At 37.7% G+C, this 15,364-nt stretch overlaps 1 protein-coding gene across 3 annotated transcripts in view; it reads right to left on the bottom strand.

Annotated features, from left to right (window-relative positions):
* The window catches only part of RPAP3 (RNA polymerase II associated protein 3), a 38,151-nt gene extending 24,870 nt beyond the window's left edge, over nucleotides 1-13,281 (bottom strand). The window contains exons 1-6 of one of the 3 annotated variants that reach the window (XM_070789218.1): nucleotides 13,195-13,281; nucleotides 8,752-8,935; nucleotides 7,858-7,998; nucleotides 4,480-4,602; nucleotides 3,594-3,721; nucleotides 530-651 (exon numbers count right to left, since the gene is read on the bottom strand). In XM_070789218.1, coding sequence (XP_070645319.1) covers nucleotides 530-651; nucleotides 3,594-3,721; nucleotides 4,480-4,602; nucleotides 7,858-7,998; nucleotides 8,752-8,904 — 667 coding nt within the window. In that variant the 5' untranslated portion in view covers nucleotides 8,905-8,935; nucleotides 13,195-13,281. Of the gene's footprint in view, nucleotides 1-529; nucleotides 652-3,593; nucleotides 3,722-4,479; nucleotides 4,603-7,857; nucleotides 7,999-8,751; nucleotides 8,936-12,749; nucleotides 12,895-13,194 lie in introns of those variants that run through there. The other 2 variants (XM_070789219.1, XM_070789217.1) reach the window with 2 other exon arrangements.
* Between the last annotated feature and the right edge of the window lie 2,083 nt (nucleotides 13,282-15,364).

Raw genomic sequence — 15,364 nt, 5'->3', positions numbered from 1 at the left:
AATCCTTGTGTCAGATCACCTCCTTCTTTGAGCCTCAGGAAGAACACTTGCTATCATAAGTTACATCTCATAAAACAAAGGAGCACAATCTTTCAGACATAAACTTCATTCCGATTTTCTGATTTATACTACACAAGCCTATTTTATGAAATAATAAAAGGATTAAAATTTTAAAATAAATAAAAATGTGTTAGGTTCATGCATTACCTCTAGCCTCACAAAAGCCAACAAGATATTTTAATCTGTCTCACATATAAGAAACTGAAAATCAGAGAAGATACATAACTTTCCCCTGGTAACAGAGTGAACTCATGGTTGAATGAGAATATGAACCAAAGTTTAATCAGTGGCAAATAACAAGGTCTTTTCCCAAAATATCAAAATACCTTTTAAATGGCAAAAACCAGTTTTATTCAATATAGAAAGATCTCTGAAGATAGTAACTGTGATTATCTAGTATTCTTTGTATAGAATCAGTTAAACTATTAAATAACTTTTTAGATAATGATGACCTGGAAAACATTAATACCTTTTTTGGCATCCTCTAATTTTTGCAAAGCAAATCGAGCTGCACCTCGTCTTGCATAAGCCTTTGTATAACTTCTATTCAAGGCAATTGCTAAGTTACAATCAGACTCAGCAACAGCAAATCTGCAATTTAAAAAAAAAAAAAATAAAGTGAAGTTAATAAAAATCATCTGTTAAAAACTTCAAAAAATTTGTTTCTGAAATCTCTGAAAAGGGGATTTATTTCTCATTTGAAGGCATGTTTCTTTTTTTTTTCTATTTTCTTTTTAATTTTTATTGTAGTAGATTTATAGTATTGTGTTAGTCTTAGGCATACAACAAAGTGAATCAGCTATACATATATGTATACGTGTGTGTGTATACCTATTTATCTCCACTCTTTTTTAGATTCTTTTCCCACAGAGGCCATTACAGAGTACTATGCAGAGTTCCCTGTGCTACCATCTTCTTTTAGTTAAGCTAGTAAAATCAGTAATTTCTGATGTAAGCAGTTTCTTTAAAGCAAAGAAAAGAATGCCCACTACCACTGCTTTTACTCAGTACTCTACTAGAGGTCCTGACCAATGAAGTTCCATAAGAAAGAAACAGAACTAAAAAGACTGGAAAGGAAGGAATAAAACTGACATTCTCAGATGATATAATGGTCTACCAAGAAAATTCAAAACAAGCTAGACAGACTGTTAAAAATAAAGAAAGTTAAGCAAAGTGGTTACTCTACTAAATATCAACAACAAAAATAAACTAATAAATCTAACAAAAGATGTACAAGATCCAGATGCAGAAAATTATGAGGTTGTCTTCAAAGACATGAAAGAAAACTACAGCAATTTCATTCATCTAAAAGACACAAAAATACAACAATATAATTCTCTCCAAACTGATCTGTAAGTCCAATGCAATTGTAATCAAAATTTTTCAAGGAATCGGACAGGATGATTCTAAAATTTATACTGATTGGTAAAAGTCCAAGAATACCCAACATTCCTAAAGAATAATAAGGCCCTATACCAAATACCAAGATTTACTATAATGCTATAAAAATTAAAAATAGTATGGAATGGCTATTAGTAAAGGGCAACAGATCAATGAAGAGAAGAAAGAAATGAGAAACAGATCCATGCAAACTTGACATATGACAATGGTAGAATTGCAGATCCATGTGGAAAGCAAGGATATTCAATAAATAGGGCTGAAACAATCAGGATATGAAACTGGACTTGTACCTTCAGCATACACAAAGAGACTTAAGCGTGAAAAGTAAAACATAACTTTTAGGAGAAAATAGAGGAGATTGTTACGAACTCAAAGAAGGGGACTATTTTCACAAATCATACTTTTCAAAGTGCCAACATTTTATAAAAATTAATAAATGAAACACATTAAAATAAGAATTTCTGTTTCTTCATTTAAAAAAAGATCAGCTACAAACTGAGAGAAGATAAATATTATAAACACTAAAGAATTAGTATCCCCAAAAAAAGAATGCTTAAAAATCAACAGAAAAACAGCCTAACAAAAAAAAGGACCAAAGACAAAACAAACATATCACAGGAAAATAAAAAAGATAAGTGGTGAATAAACACATAAGAAGATGTTCAACCACATGAGAAACTGGGGAAATGCAAATTAAGGCCACAATGAATTACCACTTTACACCCCTAGATTGAAAACAATTCAGAAACCCCATTATACCAGCGTTGGTAAGGATATGTAACGTGTATTCTTATACACTGCTAATGGGAATGTAAGCATGTACAACTATCATTGTAACAACTGGTCACCATCATTAAAAGTTGAACATGTGCACATCCTAAGATCTAGCACCAAGAAACATGTACAGAAGTGCTCACAGTATCACTGTTGTTAAATAATTAAGGGAAGGAGGGTGGAAGGCAGGAAAAGAAAGAAGACAAGGAAGGTGAGGAATAAAGGAACCAACCAGCAATCCAGCAATTAGAGAATGGATACATGATGGTATATTCCTAACAAGGAACTGCATATGCATTCAACAGTGAAAATGAGAGATCTACAGCTATTGATATATGCAAAACATGAACAAATGTTATGAGATGAATTGAAATATGAAATATAGTATTCAAATAAATAGGCAAGCCACAGAAAACCATATCCAATGATATACTTTTAAAGCTCAAAAATAAAGCAATGTTATACAATGTATTAGAGATATACACATATATAATAAATTTTTTTTAATCAAAAGAATGATATACAACTCAAGACAGTAGTTAGCTGGGAGGGACAAGGGTCAGGATATGGAAAAGAATATCAAAGGTAGCTTTGAAAAATAATGTCTGATTCTTAAGCTTGGAAGCATCTTCATGCAGATTTATTTAAAATTATTCTTCATCATTTACACATACTGTAGCTATCAAATATTATAAAAGGTAAATATCCCCTAATTTTTCAGGATATTAATAACGTAAGTTTCAAAGATTTTAAAATGTTATTAAAAGTAGTAAAAATTCAGACACCAATATAATTTATATTTCCAAATAGTAATTAAAACAGTAAGAACATCCTCCTTGACAGTATTTGGTTTTTTAAATATTTTTATGCTAGGTCATTTCTCTGCTTAGGATTAAGACCATATACATTTATGTTCTTCAACACTAAGTATGTATTTTAAGGATTAGTATGACTTAAATGTTGGAATACATTTTAAGCTTACCATAATAAAAGTTATCTGTATTAAATAGTAAATACATAATTTTTCAAAATAATGAAGGAAAATTAATTTATAAAGAATTTTTACCCACCTAACTTTTTTTCTTCTGTAAATTAGGGAAAGGGCATCTTACTCAATTTTTATAGGAGGAACACCTCAATAAAGTGAACTACAAGGAGCATGGTTTGAGCACCTGAATGTTTAAAATGGCTTAAGTTAAAGAATTCACTAAAAGGGAGTGAATAAGAATTTATAGTTGAAAAGAAATAGAAAATTTTCTCAAGCATTCCCACACATTTCATTAAGAAAGATTAAAAAAAAAAAAAACCAGTCTCCATATGCACATAAAATATTCACACACATTATGGAAACGCCTTACTTTTTCAGTCTGAAGTAAGCTGATGCTCTGTTTGTTGGCAACACCGGATTATATGGATCAGCATCCATGCCTTTGGTGTAGCACTCAATTGCTTCATCGTATTTTCCTTGTTTGAAGTATTTATTGCCCTGTAAAAGCATACAAGTCAGATGCACACTGACATAGAATTCCAGACCTACATTCTTTCATTATTCGTCTCTTCCTATCTCATTAGCCATGTAATCAAAGCTAATGGTCACAGTTTGGGCCCAATCCAACAGCCCTGGCAGAAAAATGAGTAAAATATCTAGCATTAAATACTTTTTACTCACAATAACCCACAGAAATGCAACAAAAGAAAGGCATCAAGACAAATTTTAATCTGAAGAGTGCCACCTCTTTAAAAAGCAATACAGCCAGTTTAACAATAAAGAGACATTTCTCAGGGAGATATCAAATGTTCCAAAATGCAACCAAAGATGGTCTGTGACATGGAGTTGTGGGATACAATACCCATGTCAAGAATCACACACTGATCTGATTAGTACTTTAGTCTACTACTTAAAGCCCTGGAACAACTCTCTGTACACTCCAAGTACTTTACATATAATAATTCATTTAATAACAACAACCCACTGAGGTTTAGTAATAATATTAATCTTACTTTACAGCTAAAAAGACTGAATATATACAGGGAATTTAAAAGACCTTGTCACAGGACTTGAACCTAGATAATCTGGTTTCAGAGCACACACTCCTAACCACTATGCTATACTGCCTCCTGATAGGGATATGGCCAAAAACAACTTGAACACCCACTAAATTACACTGTAGAAATCTTGGGGGCCACATGATTTTCTACAAATCCTGCCTACCTGAAGGAACCAACAGCTAACCTAAAGAGTACCTTTTCTTTTAGAGCAAGAGCCTTTTGTGAATCTACATGAATCCCATCTTCTTCTGACTCGGATTCTTGAGACACAGAATCATGGGTACTCTCTTCTTTGTCAAGTTCATCAAGAATACTATCCTGAAATCAAAAGTAGGGGAACAGTGTCATAATTACATGACCATTAAAAAAAAAGATATCCTGCCCCCCCAAAAAAGAACATTCAACAGAACTTAAGTTTTTACAACCTAAGGACTTAAAGGCCTACAAAAATAATCCAAATAACCCCTCATTATTAGGAGTTAATTCAGAGAAAAGGATATTCTTATTTAGAAAACCAAGATCCAAACCACTTACATAATCTGACTTTGAACTCATATAAGGTAAACTAAGTCTACAAACCAACCCTAAATCACAAACTGTTAGCAGTGAACTATTATTGTTTTACATAAGAGAAGTTTGCAATTAACCCAAGTCTATGTAATGGCATCCAAAAGCAGGGAAAGGGTTTTATCTAAAACCCTTTTTTCTTTCTGACTTTTAAAACAACAAAAACTGCTTGCAGAGTACAATTAACTCCTGATTCTCATAGCAACCTAGAAGGGTAGATATAATTATATATTTATTTATATATATATATATATATATATATATATATAATTATCCATGTTTTTCACTTGAAGAAATTGAGAAATAAAAGTTAGCAAACTCACTCAAGGTCACTCAGCTAGGAAGTGGCCAGATGAGGATCTGAACCCAAGCCATCTGCCTCCTCCAAGGAGCTCTCAATAACTATGTTATACTGTTTATCAATGTACTCTGAAATATAGCTGACTATCAAAGAAAATACACAACATGCTCGTCCAGCAATTTCCAATCTCTTTTGACTGAGACATTCCTTTCATGGTAATAAATCATTTAATGGATTGCATCAGTATTTTTTTAAACTATTTTTTTTAGTATGCATGCATGCAGGCTCAGTTGCTTTAGTTGTGTCCAACTCTTTGCAACCTCATAGATTGCAGCCCACCTGGCCTCTCGGTTGACGGGGATTCTCCAGGCAAGAATACTGGAGTGTGTTGCCATGCCCTCCTCCAGGGGATCTTCCCGACCCAGAGACAGAACCCATGTCTCATGTTTCCTGCACTGGCAGGCAGGTTCTTTACCACTAGCGTCACCATATATAATAAAAGAATGATTTTTAGTAAGATTTTTTTTTTTGCCATGCCATGTGGCTTGCAGAAACTCAGTTCCCCAGCAGGAATTGAACCTGGGCCACAGCAGTGGAAGCTCAGAATCCCAGTCCACCAGGGAATGCCTGAGTAAGAAGTTTTAAACCAGTAAGAATTAAAGAGTTCATTAAAGCTCATATAAACAAAAACTTTATTATATAAATAAAATCCTTTGTCTTTTACAAGTTATTACTATTCTAAGTAATTTATGTAAGAAAAAAAACTGTTGATAAATTTTAAAATGAAATAAAGCCTATGCTTATTTTCATTAAATAAATGAATATTAAAAGATGGGACTGAGTGACTTTCCTGGCAGTCCAGTGACTCCACGCTTCCACTGCTGGGGTCAGGGAACTGAGATCCTGCTTGTCGCACAGCACAGCCAAAAAAATTTGAAAAACAATAAAATAACCAAACCAAAACAAAAAGATGGACTGAAATGCAACTATGGGTTTTAGCATAAAGATTCTAGAAATAGCACCAAAAAAAAGAAAAAAATAAGAATAGAAATACCACCAGCCTATCAATATGAAAGCCAAGACTGTCAACCCCCCTACACTGACACGTGTAGAAAACTAACGGCAGCAGAACGCCAAGGCCACTGCTCACATCTGAACTAGCAGGAGTGGTAAGTAAACAACTGTATCTTTTACAGATACAATAAAATGACAATGTCAAACAGTGTAGTTCAATCATGAGTGTACTGGCCACACAAAGCAGGAGTTCAATCAATAACTGTTGAATGAGTAAATGACTGTAGAAAACCACCTCTCTAAGAAATCATCTGACACTGTGCCTTTTAGGAAAGGGCATTATAAGCACATACCAATTTATGAAAAGGATAAGGCTACACAAGAAGGGGTAAAGTTACAAAAAATGAATGGTTCCCTATTTGGAAACCCTATGGCAGCATCTTCTAATGCTAATGCATATATAAACTATGACAGAGGCATAGTACTGATGGCAAACATTTCTCCAACTACACTGTGTCTCATGTGCCCGAGACCAGAAGCATGCAAAACACCAGTCTAGCAAGGTGAAGCCTACCTTCCTGAGATTAAGAAGGCCCTACTTTTATTGTCACGCAGCCCTAACCTAAGGCCACACACAAAGGCATTCTCAACCATTATTCAACAGGTCCTTCAGCCTACTAAAAAAAAAAAAAAGATGCTGGTAGAGTCTTTCTTTTCTTATATTGTTACCGTCTCAGAATTCTAGCTGTTTAGGGGTTAGAGATGGTGAGGAGGAAGGAGGTGGGTGCAACTATGAATGGATAGCACAAAAGAGATCTTTCTGGTGATGCAATGGTGGTTACCCAAATCCATAGGTCATAAAATGCCACAGAACTATACACACATTGTACCAATGTCAATTTCCTGGTTTTGATACTGGACTATAGGTAAACAGAGCTCTCCTGGTGGCTCAGATGGTAAAGAATCTGCCAGTAATGCAGGAGACCCAGGTTCGATCCCTAGGTCGGGAAGATCCCCTGGAGAAGGAAATGGCAACCCATTCCAGTATTCTTGCCTGGAGAATTCCATGTACAGAGGAGCTCGGAGGGCTATAATCCACGGGGGGCACAAAGAGTTGGACAAAACTGAGGGACTAAAATACATAGTTAAATAAGATGTAACCATTAGAGGAAACAGGGTGAAGAGTTCACTAGACCTCTATGTACTCTTGTTGGTTTTTAGTTGCTAAATTGTGTCCAATTCTTTTGCAACCCCATGAATGGGTAGCCCTCCAGGCTCTTCTGTCCATGGGATTTCCCAGGCAGGAGTACTGGAGTGGGCTGCATTTCCTTCTCCAGGGGATCCTCCTGACCCAGGGATCAAACTCGCGTCCCCTGAACTGTAGGTGGACTCTTTATCACTGAACCACCAGGGAAGCCCCTTCCACATACTATCCATGCAAAAAAAAGAAAAAATAGGAAGAAAAGAATCCAGCTGTTTTAGCCATTATTCACTGAAAGAGGGCCATAGGAGGAAAGAAAAGTTAATTGAAGAGCTATGTACTTAAGTTTTTATTCCACACAAAATAGTCTATAAGATAAAGACACAGGTCCTAAGAACTTTACATTGTTCTTCATTTAATCCATGACTCTCAACTAACTCCAAGAAAATTTTACTCAAAGACTAAGAAGCACATAATCAGATTAACTTACCACATCAAGTTTTGCCCATGCCTCATAATCATAAGATTTTATCCTGTTTTTTGCGTTTTCATCTTTGGTTTTTTTAGATGACTCTTTAACTTTGCCTTTCTTCTTTTTCCTAAAATTCCCATTTCGAATAGGAGGTAAATTCTAGGGAGGGAAAACAACACATTTTGAGACAGCTCTGTTACTTTCCTGTGTAACTAGTGATGTTTAAAACTCTCACTGAAGGATATTTTCAAGTAAAAGTAATTTTAGTTTAGTTTTCAAGTGGTTAGAAATACCAATTCATTCATTTCTAATGATAAACCTATGCCTGAAAATTTTAATTCATCCTTTGACAAATACTGAACACTGTTCAGTCATAAGAAAAATATTACCCAGAAATTTTAATTATACACTTAATTTGCAATCCTAAATTCAAAATTCAAAAACTGCTTGACCTTCAGCCTTAATACAATGATTTAGCAACAGTACAATGGCACCAAACTGCCTCCACATTACCAACAGTATGAAAAAGCTGTCCACATCTCAATGCACTGTCTTAAGAAAACTGGTTGAGTCTAGGTATTCTCTGTGTTTAGGGCAATACTGTATGTTAATATATCATTAAGTATATAATTACATATGATATATATACAAGCCTATTTTATGATGCTATTCATTTACCTTAAGAATTATCACATGGTCTTCCTATGGACTAAGCCTTAAAAATGTCCTATTGATAGTTAATACAATTATTACAAAGACTTTTAAAAGTAGAATTTTTCAAAATGTTGGCAGAAAGTAAATCTCTTTAATTAGCATTTCCACAAAACATTTTAAAGGCTGTGATTTACTTTAAAATAAATAAATGAAGAGTTTCCCTGGATGCTAAAGTAGGAATTCAGTTAAGAAATTTACCTCTTCAGGAACACCATTCTGTCTTCTAAGTTCCATATCCTTTTGTTTAATATCTTTCTCCCAGTTTTCTAAATCCCTCATAAAGTCTTGTAACTCTTCTGCATTTTGTTTCACTTGCAGTTGTAATTCAATTGCTTTACTTGTTGAAGCCATTACGGCGTGCAGAGTTTTGACCGACCAATCCCTGATAAGAATTAAACAGAATTATTTGGTTTAGTTTTTTTTGAAACCTAGCTAATTAATGATTTTTACCTCTTTATAAATGGCCAAGATACATGTAAAGAAAGGAACTTAAAATGATGCAGAAGAAAATATCAGTATATTATGTTTTAAATGAGTCAATCAATGTTTGCTGAATAATCAAATGTAAAACAGAAAACTTTGGGCATCCATGCAATATGAATGAAAGGCAATATGGAGGAAATTACTGAAATTAGCAAATAGCCTATGGTAGCAGATTGGCTGCATATCTCTACAGTTTATACATTTAGCCAATTACCTCCTTTACTCCTTTTCCTTTCAACATTTACTGAACTTTGGCTATGTAATAAGCCCTGTATTAAGATTTAGGGATGTATATTTTTGAGATTAGTTGTTTGTCAGTTGCTTCATTTGCTATTATTTTCTCCCATTCTGAAGGCTGTCTTTTCACCTTGCTTATAGTTTCTTTTGTTGTGCAGAAGCTTTTAAGTTTTATTAGGTCCCATTTGTTTATTTTTGCTTTTATTTCCAGTATTCTGGGAGGTGGATCATAGAGGATCCTGCTGTGATGTATGTCGAAGAGTGTTTTGCCTATGTTCTCCTCTAGGAGTTTTATAGTTTCTGGTCTTACGTTTAGACCTTTAATCCAATTTGAGTTTATTTTTGTGTATGGTGTTAGAAAGTGTTCTAGTTTCATTCTTTTACAAGTGGTTGACCAGTTTTCCCAGCACCACTTGTTAAAGAGATTGCCTTAAATCCATTGTATATTCTTGCCTCCTTTGTCAAAGATAAGGTGTCCATATGTGCATGGACTTATCTCTGGGCTTTCTATTTTGTTCCATTAATCTATATTTCTGTCTTTGTGCCAGTACCATACTGTCTTGATGACTGTGGCTTTGTAGTAGAGCCTGAAGTCAAGCAGGTGGATTCCTCAGTTCCATTTTTCTTTCTCAAGAAAAATATACAAGCAACTCCTACAGCTCAATTCCAGAAAAATATATGACCCAATCAAAAAATGGGCCAAAGAACTAAACAGACAATTCTCCAAAGAAGACATACAGATGGCTAACAAACATATGAAAAGATGCTCAACATCACTCATTATCAGAGAAATGCAAATCAAAACCACTATGAGGTACCATTTCACACCAGTCAGAATGGCTGCAATCCAAAAGTCTACAAGCAATAAATGCTGGAGAGGGTGTGGAGAAAAGGGAACCCTCTTACACTGTTGGTGGGAATGCAAACTAGTACAGCCACTATGGAGAACAGTGTGGAGATTCCTTAAAAAACTGGAAATAGAACTGCCTTATGATCCAGCAATCCCACTGCTGGGCATACACACTGAGGAAACCAGAAGGGAAAGAGACACGTGTACCCCAATGTTCATCGCAGCACTGTTTATAATAGCCAGGACATGGAAGCAACCCAGATGTCCATCAGCAGATGAATGGATAAGAAACCTGTGGTACATATACACAATGGAGTATCACTCAGCCATTAAAAAGAATACATTTGAATCAGTTCTAATGAGGTGGATGAAACTGGAGCCTATTATACAGAGTGAAGTAAGCCAGAAAAAAAACCACCAATACAGTATACTAACGCATATATATGGAATTTAGAAAGATGGTAACAATAACCCTGTATACGAGACAGCAAAAGAGACACTGATGTATAGAACAGTCTTTTGGACTCTGTGGGAGAGGGAGAGGGTGGGATGATTTGGGAGAATGGCATTGAAACATGTATAATATCATATATGAAACGAGTCGCCAGTCCAGATTCGATGCACAATACTAGATGCTTGGGGCCGGTGCACTGGGACGACCCAGAGGGATGGTACGGTGAGGGAGGAAGGTGGAGGGTTCAGGATGGGGAACGCATGTATACATGTGGTGGATTCATTTTGATATATGGCAAAACCAATACAATATTGTAAAGTTAAAAAACAAAAAATAAAAATATTAAAAAAAAAAAAACAGCAATGGGAGTCTCTTGGGAATGCAAATTCTCAAGGGATGAAAGGAAATAAAAATAAAAAAAAAAGATTTAGGGATGCAAAAACAAGACAAGGTCCCTTCTCTAGTGGAGAAGAAAATAATCAAAGTACTGAGTAACAAAATATTATACTTGGCAGGACTTCTCAACCTTGGGATCACTGATGTTTTGGGCCAGATAATTCTTTGTTGTAGGTCAGCTGTCCTGTGCAATTGTAGGATGGTTGGCAGCATCCCCAGCCTCTACTAGCTAGATGCCAGTATTACTCCTTTCCCTCTGGACTATGACAATCAAAAATGTCTTCAGACATTGTCAAATGTCCCCTGGGAAGCATAAAAACCCCTGGTTGAGAACCACTGTCAGAGGTATGTACAGATGCTACAGAACTGACCACAGAGGACAGGTATGAATCAGATGGTAGGGTGGTAGGTTTAAGGAAAGAGTCACCAGAGCTGCTGCAATTTACCCATGTTTCAAAAGGGGCCAGTCAAGTGATTAATGTGGAGGAGTGGGCAGGCAGAATGAGGGACTAGGCGGGAGAAGGATGGAAGAGAAGGCTAAGAAGGAGGATGGGACAGATCGTGAAATGCCAGGCCATGAGAGGTGACCAATGATCTGAAAGCCACGGGAAACATTACGGTGGTAAACTAAAAGGGACATGATAATTCATTAGACTGAGAAGTTGGGGAGCAGCTGCTGCTAAGTTGCTTCAGTCATGTCCGACCCTGTGTGACCCCACAGACGGCAGCCCATTAGGCTCCTCTGTCCCTGGGATTCTCCAGGCAGGAATACTGGAATGGGTTGCCATTTCCTTCTCCAGCTGGGGAGCAGAGAAGGATGCAAAGTCTTAGATTTCTGGTTTGGGAGCCTGGTAAGATTAGTAGTACCATTTTGAGTCAGGAATCATAATTTCAAAAGGAAAAGAGGTTTCAGGATGGCAGAACAAGTGTAAAAATAGATTTTTTCAGTTTGGCATAAATTGATTTTGAGTTCTTATGAGATGTCAGGACACAGTAAGTAGTTATAGAGGCCTAGAAATGTAAATTCGGGTGTCACTAGCATAATGGCAGAAGCTACAATCATGAGATTTGGACACGTTAAATTACTGTGACAGTGGAGGGGGAAGGAAGAGAAGAGATCTGCAGAACATTAATATCTAGGGAACAAATAGAGGAAGAAATGCCAACACTAAAAATCAGGCAGTGGCATCTAGAGAGCTGGAAGGAAAACCTGGAGTTACTGTCACAGAAGAGAATTCCCATGAGTTCAAGAAGGCCATAGAGATCATATGTGGGAAATAAAGTACATTGTATTTAGTCATTTAAATATTGTTTAGAGTTCAAATAGGCCATTTTTTAAGTATAAAAGTAAAATGAGCTGAATAAATGAGATTATATGGGGATTAGTACTTCATCTTTGATAACCTAAAATTCTTCACGAGTATGGAGGGCAGAGGAACTGAAAAACAAAGTTAAAGAAGATACAGGAAAGTAGATGAATGATGGGCAAGGTCCCCAAATATGGGGAGGTGAGGGAAAGTTAGGCTGGAAGAGAGATAAAGATTAGAAAAGGGATTCTCCTAAAACATGTTTGCAACCGCAGATAGGTCTTCTGACCCCTTAGCCTTGCCTCAGAAACTAAATTTAAGCTTTTTTCAGGCAGTGCACACGTTTGGTCACATATATCTCATTAAAAAACAAAACTAGTACAATGCTTTGGCGAGGTGCTCAAAAACATAAATAAAACCGCAGCAAGCCACTGAGATACAAGGGAGGTAGAAACCTGTTTCATTTTACCCATCATCTTTCCGCTCCCACGGAACCTGCGTCCAGGCTGGCAACCAGAAACTTCCAGCGCCTGAGGGTATCACGTTCATACTCAATATGCGGCCGAGCACTGCACACCCACGACTAAGTGGGGCGGGCCCCACACAGGTCTTCTCGGGAGAATGGATCCGCGATCCTGGACCACCGCAAATCGCCGAACGCCCAGAGCAGCAGGAATCGAGGGACCGACAGTAAAGCTGACCGTCCAGGCCCAGATAGCTCCGGGCCAGCCCCTCCCGAAACGCGCTCCCCGGTGCGCCGCTACCTAGACACCGCCGCGCCGCGCCCCCGCGCACGCCCTCGCCCTCGCCCTCTCCGCCTCACGCGGGACCATGGCAGCACCCCCTCCTCCCGCCGGGCGACCCCAAAAGCCTCCTCGCTACTGCAGCCCGGGATAACCGCAGAGCCGGCTCACCTCACCAGGCCGTTACCAACCCCACTTCCACTGCGTCCAGCCGGCAGCAACTCACGCCCGGCCCCGCCTTCCTACACTTTCCCACAAGTCCTCGCGCGCTCTCGCCCCGCTCCCTGGAGCCGGGACAGAGCATGCGCAGAAGGTCAGATACGCTGTGCCCTGCTTTTCAGGGCACAACTAGTCTAGAGTATTGACAGCTGTGTTAAGGTAGGGTCTTCGGCTTTGCCTGCTTCCAGTGTGACCGTATTTCACAGTAGGTAGTACAGAAAATGCAAGATCATCCTGACTTGCTTTGATTCCCCAAATAATAACGCCTTGAAATATTTCCTTGGATTTCCCTCAATTTTGTCTCTAATATTTGCCTTGCTGTATGTAATGATATTTTACAACCTTTGTGAATATGATAATCATATGAGAAAGTTGCCCCTTGTCTACCATGAGCAGGCTATGTAAACTGGTAACTCTAGCAATTTTTTTTTTAAGTTCTTATGTGCGGCAAACGAGTTTTTCAGTCTGACTGCCTTGCACCTTTCAAGTAAACTCTTTCTTAACGAGTCTGGGTCTTGGATGTGTGTCAGTATTAAGGTCAGTCATTAGATTTGCCCTAGCCACAAAGAAAAAAAAGAATATGACACTTTTAATATTTCATGCTCCTATTTCCTGAATGAGTGAGCTTTCACTTTTCATAGCAACTCAAATTATAAAACAAAAATAATTTTAAAAGAAGCAAAACAACCTTTTTGTTGAAAGAAGCAAAGCTTTCCATTTGAAATAGCCCTCACCGAGGGATGGAACCCATGCCCCCTTCAGTGGAAGCTTGCAGTCCTAACCACTAGACCACCAGGGAAGTCCCAAAGCAACTATGTTTTTAAAAATTAATTCTGGCAGAGTCAATTGAGAGAGAACGGGGACAGCTGGCTGCTGTAGTAAAACATCATAGATTCTCTCACATCTCTCTCTCTCTCTCTCAAGTAACATGATAATCAGTTGCTGGGCAAGTATAGAATCAAAGCAACAGGACTTAGTCAAATAGTCTTGATGGCCCCCACCATCAGCTAACCCTGAGGCTTCCACTGTCCTGCAAAAAGCCATGCCTGAATGGCAGCCTTCCCTCTGCAAGGGAGGTTGAAGGTTTTTCTTAACAGTCATGTGCTAATCTAAAAACTAAGAATCGATAAATAAGGAAGAAGAGAGCATTACTGAGAGCAACCAGTACCCTTTATTAAAGGCCTTATTAAGTATTCATCAAAAGAATAGTGAATAAATAAATTAGTCCATACTGTGAGAAATCCAAGCTTACTGTAACCTAAGGAAAAGGGCTGAATTCTGAAATACTGATTCTGCCACTTACTGAAAATGTGATCTGAATGTATCTGTACATTGAGGCTTAATCTAAATTAAAATGAAGATAAAAATACTACTAGAGTGAGAAAGCATGTGTATTCAGCCTACTTAGCACAATTTGGGACATGGTAAGAGCTTAACAAATGTTTTCTGTCCCTCCCTCCTGCAAAGGTAAAATCCAGACCCTGGGATTGAATAACTTTCCCCTGCATCTCTCCCTGTCTCCCACTTAACTACCTGGAAGACCTCTGAAGAGGTCTCTAAGGAGCACAAGTTCTAGGTATCAGGAGATAAAGGTTAAGGTTGATAGCAAGGAAGGTAAACTGCTTATCCAAGAGCAAAATGGTATCTGTATAATAAGGGTTTATTCATTGGAAGGACTGATGCTGAAGCTGAAGCTCCAATACTTCGGCCACCTAATGCAAAGAGCCAACTCATTAGAAAAGACTCTGATGCTGGGAAAGATTGAAGGTAGCAGGAGAAGGGGATGACAGAGGACGAGATGGATGGTATCACCAACTCAGTGGACATGAGTTTGGGCAAGCTCCAGGAGGTGGTGAAAGATGGGGAGGCCTGGAGTGCTGCAGTTCATGGGATCACAAAGAGTCAGACACAACTGAGCAACTGAACAACGATAATAAGGGAGACAAGAATTATTAGAAGGAATAAGCATGCTATTTTATTTTGCTTGTCTCACAACAATGGTCATATTATCCCCATTCTGATAAGGACACTGACCTGAATAATTAAGGAATTTTCCCAAATAATCTGCAAATTATGGAGGCTGGTGAGTCAGAGCTGGGCAGTCTGACATCAGAGCTGGCTT

Source organism: Bos indicus, chromosome 5, assembly GCF_029378745.1.
Source record: "Bos indicus isolate NIAB-ARS_2022 breed Sahiwal x Tharparkar chromosome 5, NIAB-ARS_B.indTharparkar_mat_pri_1.0, whole genome shotgun sequence".
NCBI classification, from domain to species: domain Eukaryota; kingdom Metazoa; phylum Chordata; class Mammalia; order Artiodactyla; family Bovidae; genus Bos; species Bos indicus.
This window is presented reverse-complemented; position numbering and strand designations above follow the sequence as displayed.